We start from the raw sequence: 18,659 nt of genomic DNA, 5'->3' as shown, positions 1-18,659 counted from the left end.
GCCCCAAGCAAACAATATCATACCATGTGGTAAGGTTAGTTGTTACATTTCTTCTATGTTTTACTCATTGACTAATCATTTTCATTTTTATAGTGCGAAATAAATCGATATCAGTATATCCAGTTGGTTTTCACACTAACAATTGGTTCAGAGGCTTTGGTGTGAGAACCTGGCATATAGGGACATTTCACGAGTTTTCAATGAGGAGTTATTCATATTTAAAATGCTCATTCGAGTGGGAGCAATGGCATTAGAAGATAAGACATCCATAATCAAGAAGTTTGACAGGTACAAACTTCAGTTTATGAAAGATACAATTTGAAGCCTATTTGTTTTAGAAAAATTTGTATCTACCTTTAGAAGAGAAGCCAAAGGTGATGAAGGATGTAGAGTGACAATTACTTGATTGAAAGGCTCTTGTCACCATCAGATTAACGTTGTCAAAGTTAGTTGACTTCAACATCAAGAACGAGAAGATGATGATGCCTTTCATGACAACCCTTTCTTGCATATATGAACAGTCGTCTACAGAAAATAAGGTACACTTGATTAAGAAGTTGTTCAACTTGAAAATGGCCGAAGGTTGTCTACAGTGAATAACGAACTTCTAAATGTGTTCAATGAGATTGTGAGCTAATTAGAGTTTGTTAAAATTTACTTCAAAGACGAGGTTCGAGCACTGCTAATTCTAAGGAAGTTATTGAAGAGTTATGGTGGCATAATTACTGTGATTAGTAGTTTTACAAGAAAGTCTAATTGAAGTTCAATGATGTTATTAGCGTAATTCTAATTGAGGAAACTAGAAGGAAATTAAACAATAGGTGTTTCCTCTAGTGGTTCAACATTCAATGTTGAAAGCAGAGGCACATGTTCAAACAAAAAGAAAGGAAATGGTAATGGACATGGTAGTTTCAAGTTAAGGAACGGGAACACAGTTTCAAAATCTTAGAAATTCCACAAATCTAAATGATGTTAAGTGTTGGAATTGCGGTATTACCAAAGAAAAGTAAATTTTAGAAGAAAAAAACCGAAGATAAAACAAAAGAAAATGTGGTCTCAGAAGAATTAGATGATGTATTAATATGTTCTTTGGAGAGCAAGGCAAGGTCATGGGTATTGGATTCTGGAACATCATTTAATGTTACCTCAAGTAGAGAGCTATTTGATAGCTATATATTAGGAAGGTATATCTTGGTGATGATTAGCCCTACAACGTGGTTGGCAAGCGTGAAATATAGATTAACCTGAATGGGTCTATACGGAATTCGAAGGATGTTGGGCATATCCCTAACTTGAGAAAGAATATGATTTCGATGGGATAGTTGTCAGATGAAGGTTATGTCAAAACCTTCAATGGAACCTTATGGAAGTTTTCTTGAGGAGCTATAACCATTACACATGCTAAGAAAACTGACACTCTTTACATGACCACCAGTGCTGGGTAAATAGTATTTGTAGATAGTAAAAAGGATTACAACATTTGACACCAGAGGCTAGGTCACATGAATGAAAGGGGCTTAAGATTATGCACTCGAAGGAGAAACTACCATGCCTAAATGCGATTGATATTAACTTCTGTACGAGTTATGTTTTTAACAAACAGAAGAAGATTGTTGCTTTGAAGAAAAATGGCATAATTATTAACAAGAAGAACCTTTAGCTAGTTCACACAGATGTTTAGGGGTCAACCCTAGTCTCATCTATTGGCGAAAAATCCTATTTTGTGACTTTCATTATTGATTATACAAGGAAGGTATGGGTCTATTTCTTGAAGCACAAATCCAAGATGTATGAGGTGTTCAAAAGTGGAAGGCTATAATAGAGAATAAGACGGATTCAAAGACAAAGAGGTTGAGATCAAATAAAGGTGGTGAGTATGAAGACATCGACTTTAAGAAGTTTTGTTATGAGAATGAAATCTGATTAAAAAAGACTATGTAAAGAACCTCATAGCAGAATGGGGTTACAGAACAGATGAACCAAACTTTGACAAAAATAGTTAGAAGCATACACATACATTCGGGTATGCCCAAGCAGTTTAGAGCAAAATCAGTTAGTACAACAACCTAGTTGACTAATCAAGGATCGTTAGTATTGTTGGAGTATAGGATACTGAAAGAAGTATAAAATAGTAAAGAGGTAAACCTGTCTTAGTTCAAAGTGTTTAGATGTATTGCATATTCGCATATCAGTGACAATGCTAGGGTGAAGCTTGACCCTAAGTCACTAAAGTACATCTTCATTGGGTATGGTAAAAATGAGTTTGGTTATTGACTTTGTGATAATCAAAACAAGAAAATGATCAGAAGTAGAAATATGATTCAATAAGAATGTCATATACAAAGATATAGAGCACAATCCTTTAGTCCTGTATAGAGTAATTCATAGTATGTTGATGTGGCAAAGCAGATAATTGAAAGTTTACAGCTGGAACTCATAGAGTTTAGTGCACCACAGAGTCCAATTCCTACACCCGCCGAAGGTCCTCACATTCTTATGTCCAGAAATGAGTTATATAAATTATACGTTGCTTATATACGATGGTGAGCCTGAATGTTATGATGAGTCATGTCAAGTTGAAGATGTGTGAGTGGCACATTGTGGAATCAGTTCTGTTAATTTAGTTGGAAACAATGTTCTAATGACCTAGAAGGGGGTGAATATTGCACTTGCTTTATTTTTGTGATTGATTAAATTACCCACAATAATTATCAATTGCACATCCAACACCACAAAATATGAACAGTAAAGTAAAGCAAGTAAAGTAAAGTTTGAGAAGGTTTTAAGTGTGGAAACCCTTGTTGGAAAAAATTCGACCAATCGGGATAAAAACTATGGAGACTTTGTAGTCTTGAGCAAAACAATCTATTAGCTTTGAAGCAAAGTACAATAGACTCTGTCTTCGGCCCACACCTACTCCACTCTACCAAGAACTAGTTGCTGAACACCTTTGGCTTTACGACTTCCCTATTCACACTCTCTAAAATTCAGGTTTACTCCTTGAGCTTTATAGATTGGTAGCTGGAAGAACATGAATACTCTGCCAATGCTCTGTCCCCTTCGTAGCTTGATCAAATCCTCATTCCTTTAAATCTGAATTGGTGAAGATAAAGTACAGACTCTATTACTTTGATTAGTCTTTGTAATATGAAGTACTCTCTAAAGATTCCTTTTTGCAGATGAAGAACATCACCCTAAATCACTCAGTGTTTAAGTGTGTGCTCTTAAAGACTTAAAATCAATTTTTTTTTGTAAATATATCTAAAGTAGCTTCAATAATGATATACAAGATAAATCTAAGTTTCTCCAATTAAAGCAATCAACTCTATCTAGGATTGACTTTTGAAAGGTATTTATACTTTAGAGAGCCCCCAAAATATTCAAAAAATAAAACTTAAAAGTTACCAAAACTTAAAATGTCATAACTATTAAGGAGAGTGCAACCGATCGGACTTTCCCAGTCTATAAAGAATAGGGATTTTGACAAGTGTTGTAATGACCCGGTCATTTTCCTTCCTTTCCTTTTCTCAGATTTTTATTTTTTTATTTTATTTTTTTGTGTTTGGTTTTTCGTCGCTTGATATCGTCATGAGTGCTCTGGAATGATTTTCGAGACTCTTTTTCTTGGATTGACAACTTCCTTTGAGGATTGTGTTATTTTCACATTTTTTTTTTTTTAAAATTTTTCTGGACACTATTTACTTTTCGTCTTTTTCTCATTTATCATTTTTCCTTGCACAACCTCACTTTTTGTGTTTGGATTTGATTTTGGTTTTGAATGCATTCACGATATTTAAATTCCATGCAATGTGTATTTTTACTTTCTTAGAAAAGCATGCTAAGTGTTTACTTTTCTTGTAAAGGGTATGGATGCATACTTTATTGTAATTATTCTTAACTTATGGAGTTTTAGTGTAATAAAATAAAGTAATTATTTTTCATCTTGGGGACCATTTTGTAATTTAATTTGGAAGATATTTTGGAAAAGGACTTTTTTGTAATTTTTAAAAAATGTGACAAGTGTCACATTCTCATGGTGCCACTTGTTGGCATTGGGGTGGAGTGACTTGGAAGCATGATCTCTTGACATTTGGAGGGTGGAGATTCATCCACTTGTTGGCCTAGGATTGGTGCACTTGTTGGCTTAGATGATTGACAAGTGTAGGTTTGAGATTAAGCCTAGGAAGGAACCTTGGATTTGTGACAAGTGTAGGTTCACAATTAAGTCTTGCAATTATTTTTGGGCTACTTTGGGATTATGGTTTTAAAGGAGGGTTTTTGTGCAATTGACCATAGATGTGTGTGTTGACCATGGTGTAGGATCACATAGTTAGTGGAGGATTTCTATTTCCTCCACTCACACTTTTTTCACATTATGTCATTATCTTCCTCACCAAAAACCCTAGCCTCCATGGCTGAAGCTTAAAGCCTTAAGCTTTGACTTTGATTTTTGAGAGCCTTCCATTGGTTTCCAAGCTTAACTTTGGGAATTCTTTTTGTTCCCCTCATCCTCCTCTTCATAACCCTTAAAGGGTTTGCCATTTTTTTTGTTGATTTGCCTTGGATTCAAGAGGAACAATCCTCTTGTGAGGTAGGGGGTGTTATAATTTATTACCTAAGGGTATTCCTTGCTTTTGTAGTGATATATAAGTTGTATGCATGTCTTTTGTTAAATCGAGAAATTAATGGTTTGTTGTAGCTTGCATATAACTCATTTTAGTCTTGGTACATGGCATGGCCATGACATGATCTTTGTTATATATTAAATTGGGATGATTTAAATGAGTTTTCAAATCTAGAGATTAAATGAATTTAATTTGATTTAAATTCTAGTTAATTGTGTTTTGCTTGTTTTCCATTTTTGACTTGATATATGGTATGACCATGTCTTAGTGCTTGACATATAATAATTTGAGATCATTTGAACAACTTTTGAAATCTAGAGATTTAATTGATTTAAATTAATTAAATTCCATTTGATGCTATCTTGCTCATTTTGCGCTTTCGATTTGATATATGTAATGAGTATGCTATGTTGTTTAATATATATTAATTAGAGGTTATTTGAATTTGATTTGAAATTTAGAGAATTTAATTATTTTATTTAATTAAATTCTATCTAGTAGCTCCATGGATTTATTTGTGTTTTAGAAGTTGTTTCTATATTCAAATCATGGACTTGGACTTGTTGTGTATTCACTTGGTTGTGTTTTGAGCATTTGATAACATTGTTGTTATATTTATATTCATGAGAACATGTTTTCTTTATGGAATATATTGTTGCCTTGTGTAATGAATTGCACACTTTGTAATTGACATTACGTATGCCATTTTAGAATTGAAACTTTAAGGCATGGAATGTGTGGTTTCAATCTACTTGTGCATGGAAGGTGTTTTCGTGCATTATATAAATTATGTATAAGTTGTGAACTTATTTGGTTTATTTTGAAGTCTTGGGACATTGTTGTTATAAGTGACATGGCTAGAGTTTGGCTCTAGTGCGGGAGGTATGAGTTCTCTCCAATTGAGATAGTGCGCACTAGGGTGGTCTTCCCAGCGGGTTAATGCCCGGACTAACCATTTTGTTCTTGGTTTAGTCCGAGACGTGATGTCCAAGTCTTCCACTATTTGATTTCGCATTTAATTCCAAGTTGACAATCATGTTTAATTGTGACTTGTGGTTTTGGTTATTGACGATTTTGATGTTGTTAAGTACATCCGAGCTTTATGATTTCAATGAATCATGGTAAATTTTGATGTTGTTAAGTACATCTATGCTAAATTGTTATATTTAGTTGTTTGCATTTTAGATTTCAAGTTGATAACCTTGAGAATCTATGTCTTGATGCATTGTATTAGAAGTTCTAATTATGCTAAATGGTTATATTTAGTTATTCTCGTACCTTAGATTTCAAGTTGATAACTTTGGGAACCTTTATCTTATTGCTTGTATAGCATGCTCTTATGTCGTTTGTAATTGCATGAAGGATGTAATATATGCTAGAAATGTTCTAAGGTAGCTTAGGATGCTCCCTGAGTCTAACCTTTGACATAGACGTTAGGTGGCATGACCCTTTTGAATTGTTTCATGTCAATGTAAAAATCTCTAAAGAAATCGAGTCATGCATGCTCATTTTCTACGAGTAAACTTGTTTTCTCACCCCGAAGTTACTGGGGGGCTGTTTCTGGTACGAAGACTTGGTTCGTGATGTTCATCATTGTTTGGATGATTGTAGACTTGAAGGTTTTTAGTTCTTGTAAAGGTTGGCTTGAAATGCCACTTGTAGCCTTATATGTCAAAATGTGTATATTTGATTCCATATATGTAATGTGTACATGAGTACACTCTTTACAATGTATTTGACATGTATGAGATGAGGCCGGAGGCCAATGACATGTAATTTGTATCCTATGTGATTTTTGACTTCATGAAATATTATGAAAATATTGAAAAATATTGAGTTTTTATTTCACCATATTTGCATTGGGTGTGGGAATTCTATTTTGATTCTTTCATATGGTCTCATTACTCATGTATGAAGTATGGCCAAGGGCCAAATGGTATTTTGAAACCATTTCATAGTTTTGAATTCCGAGTTTTCATTCCAAGTTCCATTTTTGTCATTTTGGTCGTTGGGGGGTCGGATTTTGCATCGGCTACATTTTTAAGCCGTTGATCATTGTAGTGCATCCAAATAGGTAAGTTACGTTTGCGTGCATGATCGTTTTCAAGAAAAACTTCTCCTTTGGTGAAATGAGCTTCTTACGGACTAATTTCGCATCTTTATTGCATAATCTGATCTAGGGGCATTCTTAACTTGTCACTGTCATTTTATTTTCTTATTTTAACATGGTTGAATAGAAAACATGATTTTTTTGGGGGGGGAGGGGGGGGTTTCCTCATGTTTTTCTAGAAAATGTCGTCTTGGTACCGGAAATCGTTCATGAAGTTCAGCTTTCAGTTTTGCATTTAGCAGCTTTTTGGACCCTCATGACCCGATTTCATGGAGGGGCATTTTAGGTATCTTACATTAAGTATTTTTCAATTCCTTCTAAGTTTTCATGTAGAAAACTTAATTTTGAGGGGGTTTCTTCTTTGTGTTTTTTCAAAAAATGTCATCTTAGCCCTCAAAAATCCAATTTTTGACGAAAAACCCCTTGCTGCCAGTTTTCTTTGCTGAACCTACTGTTTTTGCTATCTAAGCAGTTAGAAGGGGTCATCTAAATGGTTAGATATGCTTGGGCAGTGTTGTGGTCATGATTTTTGGCCTTCTAACTGGTTAGGAAGGTGTGGTAACCGGTTAGATGTTCTAGGGTTGGCTCCTTTTGACCTTTTTGCCCCTTCTTCTTTCGTTAGCCATATTTTCTTCATCCGGACTCCAAATCAAGTGAAATTTTTTTTGAACTTGATTATTTTTTATTGTCTTTCCAATGGTGTACTTGGTAGCACCAATTTTCATGTTGGAAATGACCATTTTTCCCCTAGGTTCATTCTTGTCCGTTTTTGAAATGCCGCTTCCTCATTTATTTCTTTTGGGTTCCATGACCTCGTTGAGGGTCACATTGGTGTCTTAGAGACGTGTTGTATCTCCAGAGACCATTTTTTCATCTTTTGCTTCCGCATTCTAGATCCAGTTCGGGTCATCACAGGACACACTGGGTTGAAAAATCCAAGGTCGTCACAAGTATGACTGGTCCAAGAGAGGTGTGACTAGTTAACTCTAACATATTGCAATATTTGCTTAATATCACTTACTAGCTAAGAGCAACCAGTCCAAAAAGAAACACGACCCGGTTAGACTTTTTCGGATTGCAACATTTAAATCAAAATTTGAAATCCTATCCAACCTTAAATATAAAGTGTCCTCAGTCACATACTTGTTCTACATGATGTTCCATCCAATCATACGGTATGAGGCACTTGTAAATTAGCTTCAATGATCAAAACACAAGATGAATAAAAAATATAACTCCATCATCAAGTTTTGACTCTTAAAAATTTCCAATATAATATCTCACAAGATGCTAGCAAGTGGAATCATGCAATGAGAGATGAGATGAAGTCTCTTATCTCCATCAATACATGAGAACTAGCTAAGTTGCCGATGGAAAATAAAGCTCTTTATAACAAATGTGTGTATAAGGTCAAAGAGGAATATGATGGTTCTAAGAGATACAAGGTAAGATTGGTAGTCAAAGGCTTTCAGCAGGAAGAAGGGATTGACTACACAAACATATGTTCTCTGGTTGTGAAACTTAATACCATTCGTTCAATTCTTATCCTGATTGAAGAAGAGGAGTTGCACCTTGAGCGGTTTGATGTGAAAACTAAATTCCTCCATGGTGACCTAGAGGAGGAGATATACATGCAACAATTGGAGGGTTTCTTAGTTAAAGGGAAGGAGAAACTAATGTGCAAGTTGAAGAAAAATTTATACGATTTAAATCAAGCCCCAAGGCAATGGTAAAAAAAGTTTGAGAGGTTCATGCAGTGACATGGCTACTATAATTGCAATGCTAACCATTGCTGCTATTTAAAGAGGTTTGAGATGATTTATGTCATCCTTTTACTTTATATTAATGAATGATTTTGATTTTGAAGAAACCAACAAGTTAAAAAAGCAGTTGAAATGAAAGATTTTGGTGTAGCAAAGCAGATTCTTGGGAAAAGGATTAGCAGGAATAAGTAGACAAGTACTTTGTACTTGCCTTAGGCTGATTACATTAAACGGGTCATGAAGAGGTTCAATATGAGTAATGCTAAGGCAATGAGTACACCATTTGCTAGCCACTTTCATTTATCCAAGTATTGGTGTTCGAAGATATAGCATGAGAGAAACTTCATGTTTGATTTATGCCTCATCCATTGGAAGTTTGACATACACAATGGTGTGCACGAGACCAGACATTGTGAAATATATATTTTGGGGAGCTTGTGAAAAATATATATATTGTATATTGGTGAATTTTGTTGTCAAAACAAGTCCGATCGAGTTGTAAAAACAAGTCCGATCGAGTTGTAATATTTCGGTTCAGAATTTCAAAGTTGAAGATCAAATGCGGATTTGAAGAAGTTCAACTGTTCATGGTTTACTACACTCCGGGATGATGAAAACAATGCTTTAGGAAGGTATGTGAATGAGTGAGAACACTTTAGGGAGTTTAGAAGGTTGAAGGAAACATATATTTCACTTCTGCCTCTTGGGAACCAGTAGGAGGATTCTTGAACCGGTAGCCAACTATGGGTTGAAGAAGAATTCTTCACTGCCCTTTTTGAACCGGTACCACAGTTGGGAACCGATACCAGGAGTCCTAAAAGCATTAGAATTTCAGGTTCCTTATCCGTTTTGATTCCTTTTGGGACCAAACTTCCTTCCAAGTCCTATGCAAGAAATTTTCTATATTTTTAAAGGGACTAGGACATTCTAAACTCTATATAAACCTTGTCATACACATAGGTTTATTCATGGCTCTTGCATACACAATTTAGATCTAATTGAAAGCCATCTTTGAGAGATATTTTTTATTCATTCAGAAAATCAATCTGATTTTTGTGATTTTATTTTTGAGAGCACACACATAAATGCAAGAGTGATTTAGTAGTATTGTTCTCTATCTCATTGAAATTGAAGCATAATCGAAGATTCAGAAATTCCGGAAAAGCAGAATTCATTCATTCTTCATCAAATTCAGATCTAGAAGAAAAGGGGTGAAGCGATCACACTTTGAAGGGGTTAAAGCATTCGTGGAGTGTTGTCTGATCTACCTGCAACTCTTCTACAGAGATCGAGAGTAAGCCTGAGGTCGAGAGCTGTTGGACGGGGGAGTCGCAAAGCCAGGGTTTGTCAGCAATTGATTTTTGGTAGAACGATAGGGTGTGAGACTGAGTCAAAATTCGGTATACTTTTCTTCAATCATAGTGGATCATTTATCTTAGGATTGCGAAGTTCAACGAGGTTTTTCCCGTTACAATTGGTCTATTCTAGCAATTGAGATTTCCTCGATAAAATCCTAGTGTCATCTCTCAAACTCTATTTACTTTACTTGCACTTTATTTTTGCTTTGTGATTTGATTTTAGTTTTATTTTGGTAAAATTAAAATAAGTAAAAATTGGATAAAAGAGCAAGTTAAATATATTCACCATCCTCTAGGTTATCTATTCATACTATATTCCACAACCATTCTGCTGCGCACACTCAACAGACATTGCATATGTAGTGGGAGTAGTGAACGGGTTCATGAAAGATCCTAGCAAGCTACACTAAGAAGCAATGAAGTGGATATTGAGATATCTACGATATACCATAGATACCGTATATCTAGACTTGTGTTTTAGATGCGTGACTTGAAACTACATGGGTATGTAAATCCAAACTTTGCTGGGGCGGTAGCTTAGAGAATGAGTACTGCCGGGTTTGTTTTCACAGTGAGTACTACTGCACTTGGTTGGGTTTCACGGTTAAAGAGGATTGTAGCATTGTCTTCTATAGAAGAAGAGTACATAGTAGTGATAAAGGCCAACAAGGAGATTATTTGGTTATAGAGTTTGTTCGCAGAGTTGAGATTTAGACACGTGAAGAATGTTTTGCACAATAACAGCCAGAGCACGATAAATCTAGCGAAGAATTCAACATTTTATTCAACAACAAAATATATAGGACTTTGTTATCACTTCATCAGATCATTGTTGGAAGATCGAGTGTTACACTTGAGAAGATACTTGGCACTGAGAATTCGGCCAACATGTTGACAAAACAGTGATTATGGAGAAACTGAAGTTGTGGGTAGCTTCAGTCGGTCTTATACCTTAAAGACAGAGATGAACGCATTGACATGCACTAATAGTCGATGGAATGTACTTAGTGTCCAGCCTCCAAGTGGGAGATTGTTGAGGTTGTAAAACCTTTATCACTATGAGATTACAATGTTGGAAAATTCGGGCAGATGGCACTTAAGTAGGACCGATTGCACTTGTTCTTTTCTTAAGCACTTTGCTGTGTTGAACCATTCACACTCAAGTCAGACCGATTACACTTGGTTTTGGAATGAAAAGCAGCAGCATCCGACCGGTCACACTTGGACTTATTGCACTTGTTCTTGTCTTAAGCACTTTGCTGAGTCGAACCGGTCACTCTCAAGTTGGATCGATTACACTTGGTTCTGGAATGAAGAGCAGCAGCATCCAACCGGTCGCACTTAAGTTGGACCGATTGCACTTGTTCTTGTCTTAAGCACTTTGATGGGTCGAACCGGTCACACTCAAGTTAGGTCAATTATACTTGGTTTTGGAATGAAGAGCAGCAGCATCCGACTGGTCGCACTTATTTCGGACTGGTTGGACTAGGCCACAACGGGAGTTCCGAGGAAGTCCGACTGGTCAGACTTATTTTGACAGTCGCATAAGTATAAAGTTCAAAATATTATACTAATGGTGAAGGTAAGAAAGCCAACTAATTAACAAGGGTTAATGTTGGCACTGCTAGACTTGTGACCGGAGACAAGATTTGGCCCCATGAACTGCTACATATACATCATCGGTCACCCCTTGCCTTTTCATGTCCTTTAATATTAGTGCCTTTGTGATTGGGTAAAGAGCATGGGAAGATAATATTGTACTTGCGTGCGAGCATTTATAATGCCCAAGCCTGCAATATGACTTTCTTCAATATTCAAAAGTCACAAATAAAATTACTTCTTTTAATGCAGAAATATATAGCCCACCATTGCAAAAGACACAAAGGTGGTATTGCTTTCTAAGACAAGCGACTAGTCAAGAAAAAAAATAGATATATAGCCCATATATACCCCTTTAAGAACTCTAAACACACACACACACACACACACATATATATATATATCTATACTAAGTGTGCAAGTATATATATATATATATATATACATGCTGATGCTGCAGTGGTTTGGCTAATGTTGATGCTACAAGATATGGTTGTTTTTTGGGTTTGAGTTAGGAGTAGTACCTGAGAAACCCATTTGTTGATGAACCAAATCAGTCGCTTTTGGATCAGCTTTTGAAGAATCCGTGTGTGGTGGGTGAGTAGTCTCTCTCTGTCTCAGTGGGTTCTCTGTTTCTTATTAACAGTGTGAGTAGTTCTGTTACATGCCATAAATGTTTTCTTGGATGTTTCTTATATTCTGATTTTGTTTCTGTTAAGGGACTTATCAATTCTGTTGGAAATACTAGCTACATACATTTAATGCTTCTGCTCTTCAGTACTCAATTTTCATAAGTGGGTCAAGGGAGTGCAGACATACATACATATATATATATATAGATATAGATATATAAAAGCCATTCAAACTCATGGAAGTAAAAAGTGCTTCAACACACAAGCCTTGAATATACATAGTAGATTTTCTTTTCCTTTTCTTCTTTCTCATTCTTTCTCCATTTCAAGTTTGTATATTTTTACTTACCCAAAAAAAGTTTTTTATTTTTTTATTTTTTATTTATCCCCTTTTATATATTCTATTAATTTCCTGTATAATATTATGGCCTAATTAATAGTTAGTTAGTCCCAGCTTGGAAAAGTATACTGCAATGGCTTCTAGGTAAAAAGGGTGTATAGTGGTTTAATTGATAATTGCTTTTGGTGTGTTAAGAATGTTGGTTTTATGGATACAGATTGTGTTTATAATTTATGTGAATTTTTATTTATGTTCTTAGTTTAGTGTATGCTTTTGTAGCTTGCAAAATTTTTCATCATGTTTCAATTTAATTAAATACCTAGCTATTTGATTCCACTGCATAGTGGCCAATCTAGTATTGTGAGAGTTCTGAAAAATCATAAAAAGGAAAGAATTTTCATTACAACATGTATTGATGGCTTTGCGGTACAGAGGAACTAGTGCAATTTTTTTTACTTATTTTAAACAAGAGTCCATATCTTTTCTTTGATGGTAATGACTTGTATGTGTGTGTGTGTGTGTATATATATATATATATGTGCACAACTATTCCATAATGTCTAGAGCCACATTCCACTGAAACCCATCTTGTTATTTGTGTTGATAATTGATAGTGACCCTGCAGCCAAGAGAAAAAACCGAGCAAGTTAAATTCGAATAACATCTTCAAATCTTCTCATTCTCTTAACTTGGTAAGAATTTCATTTTCTTTCTGCTTTTTATTTTTACTTTTTATTTTTCAGTTGTATTTTATTATTTTTTTTTTACCCACACTAAAGGTGTGCTTCTTCTTCTTCTAATTTTGTTCCATATAATGCAAATGCTGATTTTTATATATTTTTTTGTCTCATAACAGGATATGGAACAATTGAAGAGTTGTGTTGAAGTTGAGAAGAGGCAGTTCCCTATTACTGAGGTTCAAAATTCATTGAAGGAAGAGGTAAAAGTCTTGAATAATTGATCTTGGTAATAATTTTCAGACCATGTGAATGAATTTGGTGGTTCATTTTAGCAGTCTAAATTAAACAACTTAAAAAAAAGAAAAAAAAAGAAAAAAGAAAAGTGCTATCCATTCCAAGAATTCGAAAAGGATTATCTGTGTTATATGTTGTTGATTACTGTTTTATGTTTTGCAGGTTCTACAACTCCAGAAGCAACTAGACAACCAATTCGACGTAAGATGTGCACTAGAAAAGGCATTGTGTTGTAGTCCTCTGCCCCATAATCCTACAAATGAAAACTCAGTAACCAAGGTAGATTCTTGTCACCAAGAAGATCCGTGAAAGATTTCACTATGAAACATTGAAACAGATAAATGACTGAAATTGAATTTAGTTTGTAGTCTTGTAGTTCTTACTTGGATATGGTTGTTAGCTTATTATGTTAGTTTTCTAGTAACTAAAAAACTTGCCTTTCCTTGCACTTAAATTCAGAAAGCCCAGGATCTGATCAGGGAAATTGCTGTCTTAGAGTTGGAAGTTGTGCATTTGGAGAAGTACCTTCTTTCATTGTACCGGAAAATGTTTGATCAACGATTCTCATCCTTACCTACAAACACAACGGATAAAAAAAGCTTGAAATCGATCATGCATAAAGGGTCTTCCTCAGATTCTGGGAAGAACAAAAATTTACTTTCGATTGAATATCCACCAGCAAAGGAATGTAATGACATTTGGGGAGAAAAGGCACTATTAGATTCTAGTACTATACACCGCAGCCACTCATCACTATCACAACGTTCGCCTTGTGCAATCACAACTGTTCCTCCTTGGCGAATTCTTGCCGAAGCAGTAGATTCATTCCATTCCTTACCTCTGTCGATGCTCGAGGTAATTCAACCTGAAAATTGCTGAAAAATTAGTATTTTTTAAGGTTCAACCACAAGGGAAGACCTGCCAAGCATGGGAGACAATTGGCCTTGTTTTGTTGACTTCATGCTCTCTATTTGATTATATCACTCTTCCATACATTCATAAGTAGTAGTATTTTTATAATCTATTTTTTGACATCAAATGCTTTTAAGTCCCATCTCCTCATCGACTCTTTGCTACAAAATGACCATCATTTAACATTCATATGCCACATTAGTTGAGATGAAGGCTCAGATGGTTAATTTGGGATTCGAATGCTATTTTCTCAGCGTGCGCAGGGTGGTAGATCAAATGTACTGAGTCTGGCAGAGCATCTTGGCTCCTATAGCTCGGATCATGTTCCAGAGACACCGAACTGGCTTTCTGAGGAGATGATTAAGAGCATATCAGCCATATATTGTCAACTTGCTGACCCTCCTTTGATCAATCAGGGCTTCCCTTCATCCCCTATTTCATTCCCATCACCAATGAGTGAATCTTCTCCACAAGTTCACTACGACATGTGGAGCCCAGAGTGCCGTGGAAATTCATCTTTTCGTTCATGGTTGGACAATCCTTTCAATGTCGAAGGATCAAAGGAATTTAGTGGTCCTTACTTCACAATGGCAGAGGTGCAACGGATATCTAGAGATCGTCCAAAGTCGAGAGAAACAGAACATATGCTACAAAGATTCAGGTGAGTTCTCATTTTTTTAGGCTTCTTGGGAGCTCAAATTTAGGCATCAGAATGTGGTGGCATGTTTTGTGCACACAAACCCCAATCTCATTACAACTTTCTTGCTGGTTTAATGGTATCAATAAACTTAAAAAATACGAAAAAAAAACTGTTGTATTGCAGGTCACTCGTGTCTCGGTTGGAAGAAGTTGATCCTAAATGGATGAAACATGAGGAGAAGCTAGCCTTTTGGATTAACATACACAATGCACTGGTGATGCATGTAATAATCTATAGCCGATCCACTGCATATAAATCTCATGATATTTGTTACTAGAATTACTGTTTGAATTTTGCTACGAGGCTGAACAAATGTTACCACATTGTTGTTCATTGTCACAGGCCTTTTTGGTTTATGGGATTCCACAGAACAATCTGAGGAGAATTTCTTTACTCCTCAAGGTGGGAGTCTCTTTCATTCTTCTGAATTAAGTTGAAAACTGGTCTTTAACATCGTGTCACTTAACAAGTTTTGTGCATGATGATCCAGGCTGCATATAACGTGGGCGGTCTCATCATAAGCATAGGCATGTTACAAAACTCTATTTTGGGATGCCGGCTGCCTCGTCCAGGACAAGTATAATTCATTTCCTGAATATGATTCTATTCACATTGCAATTTATGTGGTTAGTTGAAGAATTTTCTTCCCTACATGTTCAGATGAAAATTATTTGTGCTTGTAGTGGTTCCAGTCCTTGCTTTTTCCGAGGACAAAATTCAAGGTTGGAGATGCAAGGAAAACATATGCAATCAATCAGCCAGAACCACTTTTACATTTTGCACTTTGTTCAGGAAGCCATTCTGATCCTGCGGTACGTACTCCTATGCCCTAATTTCTTATGCTGCAAAACTACTTCTAGGTGCAAAGCATCATTTTTTTGGAGTCACTCCAAAATGAAGAACTTTATAGGTTTGTCTGGTTTACAACAGTGTTATATTTGATTTTTAGAAAATAGATATGAATTTTTTTATAACAAAAAAGGGAAATAAAATTTGGATTTCCTTATGTTGTGCTGTATACTTGTATCAGATATTTGACTAACATGAAAAAGTTTGAGAATGTTGATGTGTTATTATATAGTTCATATATATATATATATATATATATATATTTTCTTTTCTCAACTCTTTTTCATTGTTGTGTGTACTATATGTGATTGTTCAGGTTCGAATGTATACACCCAAGAGGGTGTTTCAGGAGCTTGAAGCTGCAAAAGAAGAGTACATATATACCACCTTCAGGGTACACAAGGAACAGAAGATCCTTCTACCAAAGATTGTGGACTCTTTTGCAAAGGAATCGGATTTGTGCCCTGCCGGTTTAATGGAGTTGATTGAGCACTCTGTATCCAATTCTCTGAGGAAGAGTCATCATGCAAAATTCCGGAAAAAAATTGAGTTCATCCCTCACAACTTCAAATTCCGTTACCTTATTTCCCAAGAATTAACCAAGTGATAAAATGCTCTCACAAGTTCTCCCAATGGTGTTGGTGGTGGTTTGGATCAGTCTTGCAGATTCCGGGATTTCTAAGTATATTGTACAATTCAGGCAACATGATATCTTAGAATGACAGATGAATCATAACCGAACTTTGTTGGTGGTTTATAACATATTCTCAACCTGAAACTACCAACTTGATTCCGACACTATTTGAGTTGAGGAATTGTGCTTTATTTTTAGAAGAATGATGATCAAAATGGCTCAAGATCTTTGAGCTAGAGCATGGCAACACCTATACTAAGAGGTTGAGCAACCACTTTGTTTTTGTCACATCCTTTGAGCTCTCATAAGCTTGAGCTGATTTGATCACTAAGTCTCTCTAAAATGGCATGGTTGTGATTTCACTGTCATTCCCAATTGTTGGGCCTGCATTTTCCATAACAAGAGATGATAGGTGGGCTATGAATATTCCATTGTGTACTGTATTTTATTGAAGTAGAAAAAGAAGTTTCATAACAATGCACTTGGGATGGTCTTTCTTTCATCTATATACTCCTGTACTTGAATTTGTGGATTGCAGTAAGGTAAATCATTGATTGGAATAAGTTTTTATATGTAAATGTTTGTGATTTATATAAATATATATGTATATACATATATATGTATTTACATTAAAGGAAAAGATTATTGGAAGTGGTGGGACCCACCACTAGCTTATTTGGTGGCCATGAGACCACAATTTGGTCTCTCATTTCTCTCTTTCCCGCAGGTTTCTCTCTCATTCTTGGGGTTTTTTTTTTTTTTTTTTTCATCAAAGCTTCCATTTTCAATTAGTCTCTCATCACTTGGAATTTTTGGTTGCCGTTTGCGGCAAAATGGAGAGCACGGCAAGATCTACGTGTTGATACAAACAATTCCTCATTTGGCCAACCCTAGGAATTTCGAATTTTTGGATCCATTTGGGGGGTTTTTGCATCTAAGTGAGGTAGGGGTGCTTTAATTCATATTTTCTTTGATCTTTTGTGAATTTTCCTCCTTTAATTTGATTTTACGTATGTTTGATTTTAGCAGTTTTGCCAATGTTGTTATGATTGTATGTAATTAAGGTGATCGATGTATTATATGTGTTAATTGAACTTATGATTATGATTATATATTTGGTGGGGAAGATACATGTTTAGTATTGATATTTTAGATGCCCCATGATTTTTAATTGTTAAGAAAAGTGATATTGAAATTATGAAAATAAATGTTAGGATTTTCCCTTAATAATGTGATCGTGATGTAGATGGAGTGTATGGGATTTATTGTAAATTTTTCTTGAAAAATTGCCATGATGCTAGATATATGATGTGTATCTCTATGTGTGTTATGTGTAAATAATATATGTGCGCATGATTTGTTGATTGGATATGGAAAGCATGCTTTTGTGATTATGTCCTTGTGTAATATGTGTAATTGTAGAAATTTTGTTGACTTAAAGCATGCTATAAATTTATGAGAAAATTCTTCTTTATTATAAAATATTGTTAAGGTTTAATGATGTGAAAATTATAGTAAATTGTGAAGCATGAAACATTCATGCATCCATTGGGAAAGAAAAAAAAAAGGAAAAAGTATTTTTTTAAAACCAATGAAATTGTTTTGGGGAAACGTTTTCAAAAGTGTTTGTGAAAACCGGACACTTAGGAGGTGCCTAGTGGTCCGTGGTGTTAGTGTGATCTAGAGGGGGTTAGAGAGAGACTCTAGTGTGGTTGAGCTATCCAGACGACGCCATGGAGGTGCCATGTGGTTGGGAAAAACTAGCCAACCCCTCCCTCGTGACGCCTTGGAGGTGCCTTTGGTCGGATTACACTAACGATTTGGAAGTTGAAAGGGAAATGTTTCGGAAATAGGGAGTGATATGAGCATGGCATTGCACTTCATCGGCATACATGATGAATTTGTGACTTGGATGACATTTGTGTTTATATTGGATGTTGTGGTTATGGTTTACATCCCCAGTATAGTATGATCCCATTCTCTTGTCTTCTATTCTATACGTAGATTCACGGGGTCATAAGAGGTGTGTCTTAGACACTTCTTACTAAGCTTAAGCTCACCCTATTATTAACATTTTTCAGGATACGGAAGGGAAGTGGCGGACGACGCTCCTCCACAGGCTTTGATGGGTTAGTGGACTGTTTTTGACATATTTTCTGGCTA

The 18,659-nt window shown here is 35.6% G+C and overlaps 1 protein-coding gene across 1 annotated transcript; it reads left to right on the top strand.

Annotated features, from left to right (window-relative positions):
• The first annotated feature begins 8,105 nt into the window (after positions 1–8,105).
• On the top strand, positions 8,106–17,007 carry LOC132301727 (uncharacterized). Its single transcript, XM_059798956.1, has 11 exons — positions 8,106–8,464; positions 13,053–13,119; positions 13,284–13,367; positions 13,564–13,680; positions 13,861–14,256; positions 14,568–14,974; positions 15,137–15,236; positions 15,356–15,415; positions 15,504–15,590; positions 15,697–15,825; positions 16,179–17,007. Exons 1-11 carry the CDS (start codon positions 8,106–8,108, stop codon positions 16,467–16,469), a joined length of 2,097 nt encoding a protein of 698 aa, XP_059654939.1. The 3' UTR covers positions 16,470–17,007.
• The last annotated feature ends 1,652 nt before the right edge of the window (positions 17,008–18,659 follow it).

This window comes from Cornus florida, unplaced genomic scaffold (genome assembly GCF_030987335.1).
Source record: "Cornus florida cultivar Cherokee Brave unplaced genomic scaffold, ASM3098733v1 CherokeeBrave_3.0.0_Hap2_Chr03, whole genome shotgun sequence".
Classification (NCBI taxonomy): domain Eukaryota; kingdom Viridiplantae; phylum Streptophyta; class Magnoliopsida; order Cornales; family Cornaceae; genus Cornus; species Cornus florida.
The sequence above is the reverse complement of the archived record's forward strand: the minus strand, read 5'-3'. Positions and strand labels throughout refer to the sequence as shown.

Bases quoted from the DNA above. Each gene is read 5' to 3' on its own strand.
- LOC132301727 (XM_059798956.1), top strand. From the start codon at position 8,106: ATGGAAAATAAAGCTCTTTATAACAAATGTGTGTATAAGGTCAAAGAG. The intron at 8,465-13,052 runs GTAAAAAAAGTT...GTGACCCTGCAG, and splicing joins AATCAAGCCCCAAGGCAATG to CCAAGAGAAAAAACCGAGCA. The intron at 15,826-16,178 runs GTACGTACTCCT...GTGATTGTTCAG, and splicing joins GAAGCCATTCTGATCCTGCG to GTTCGAATGTATACACCCAA.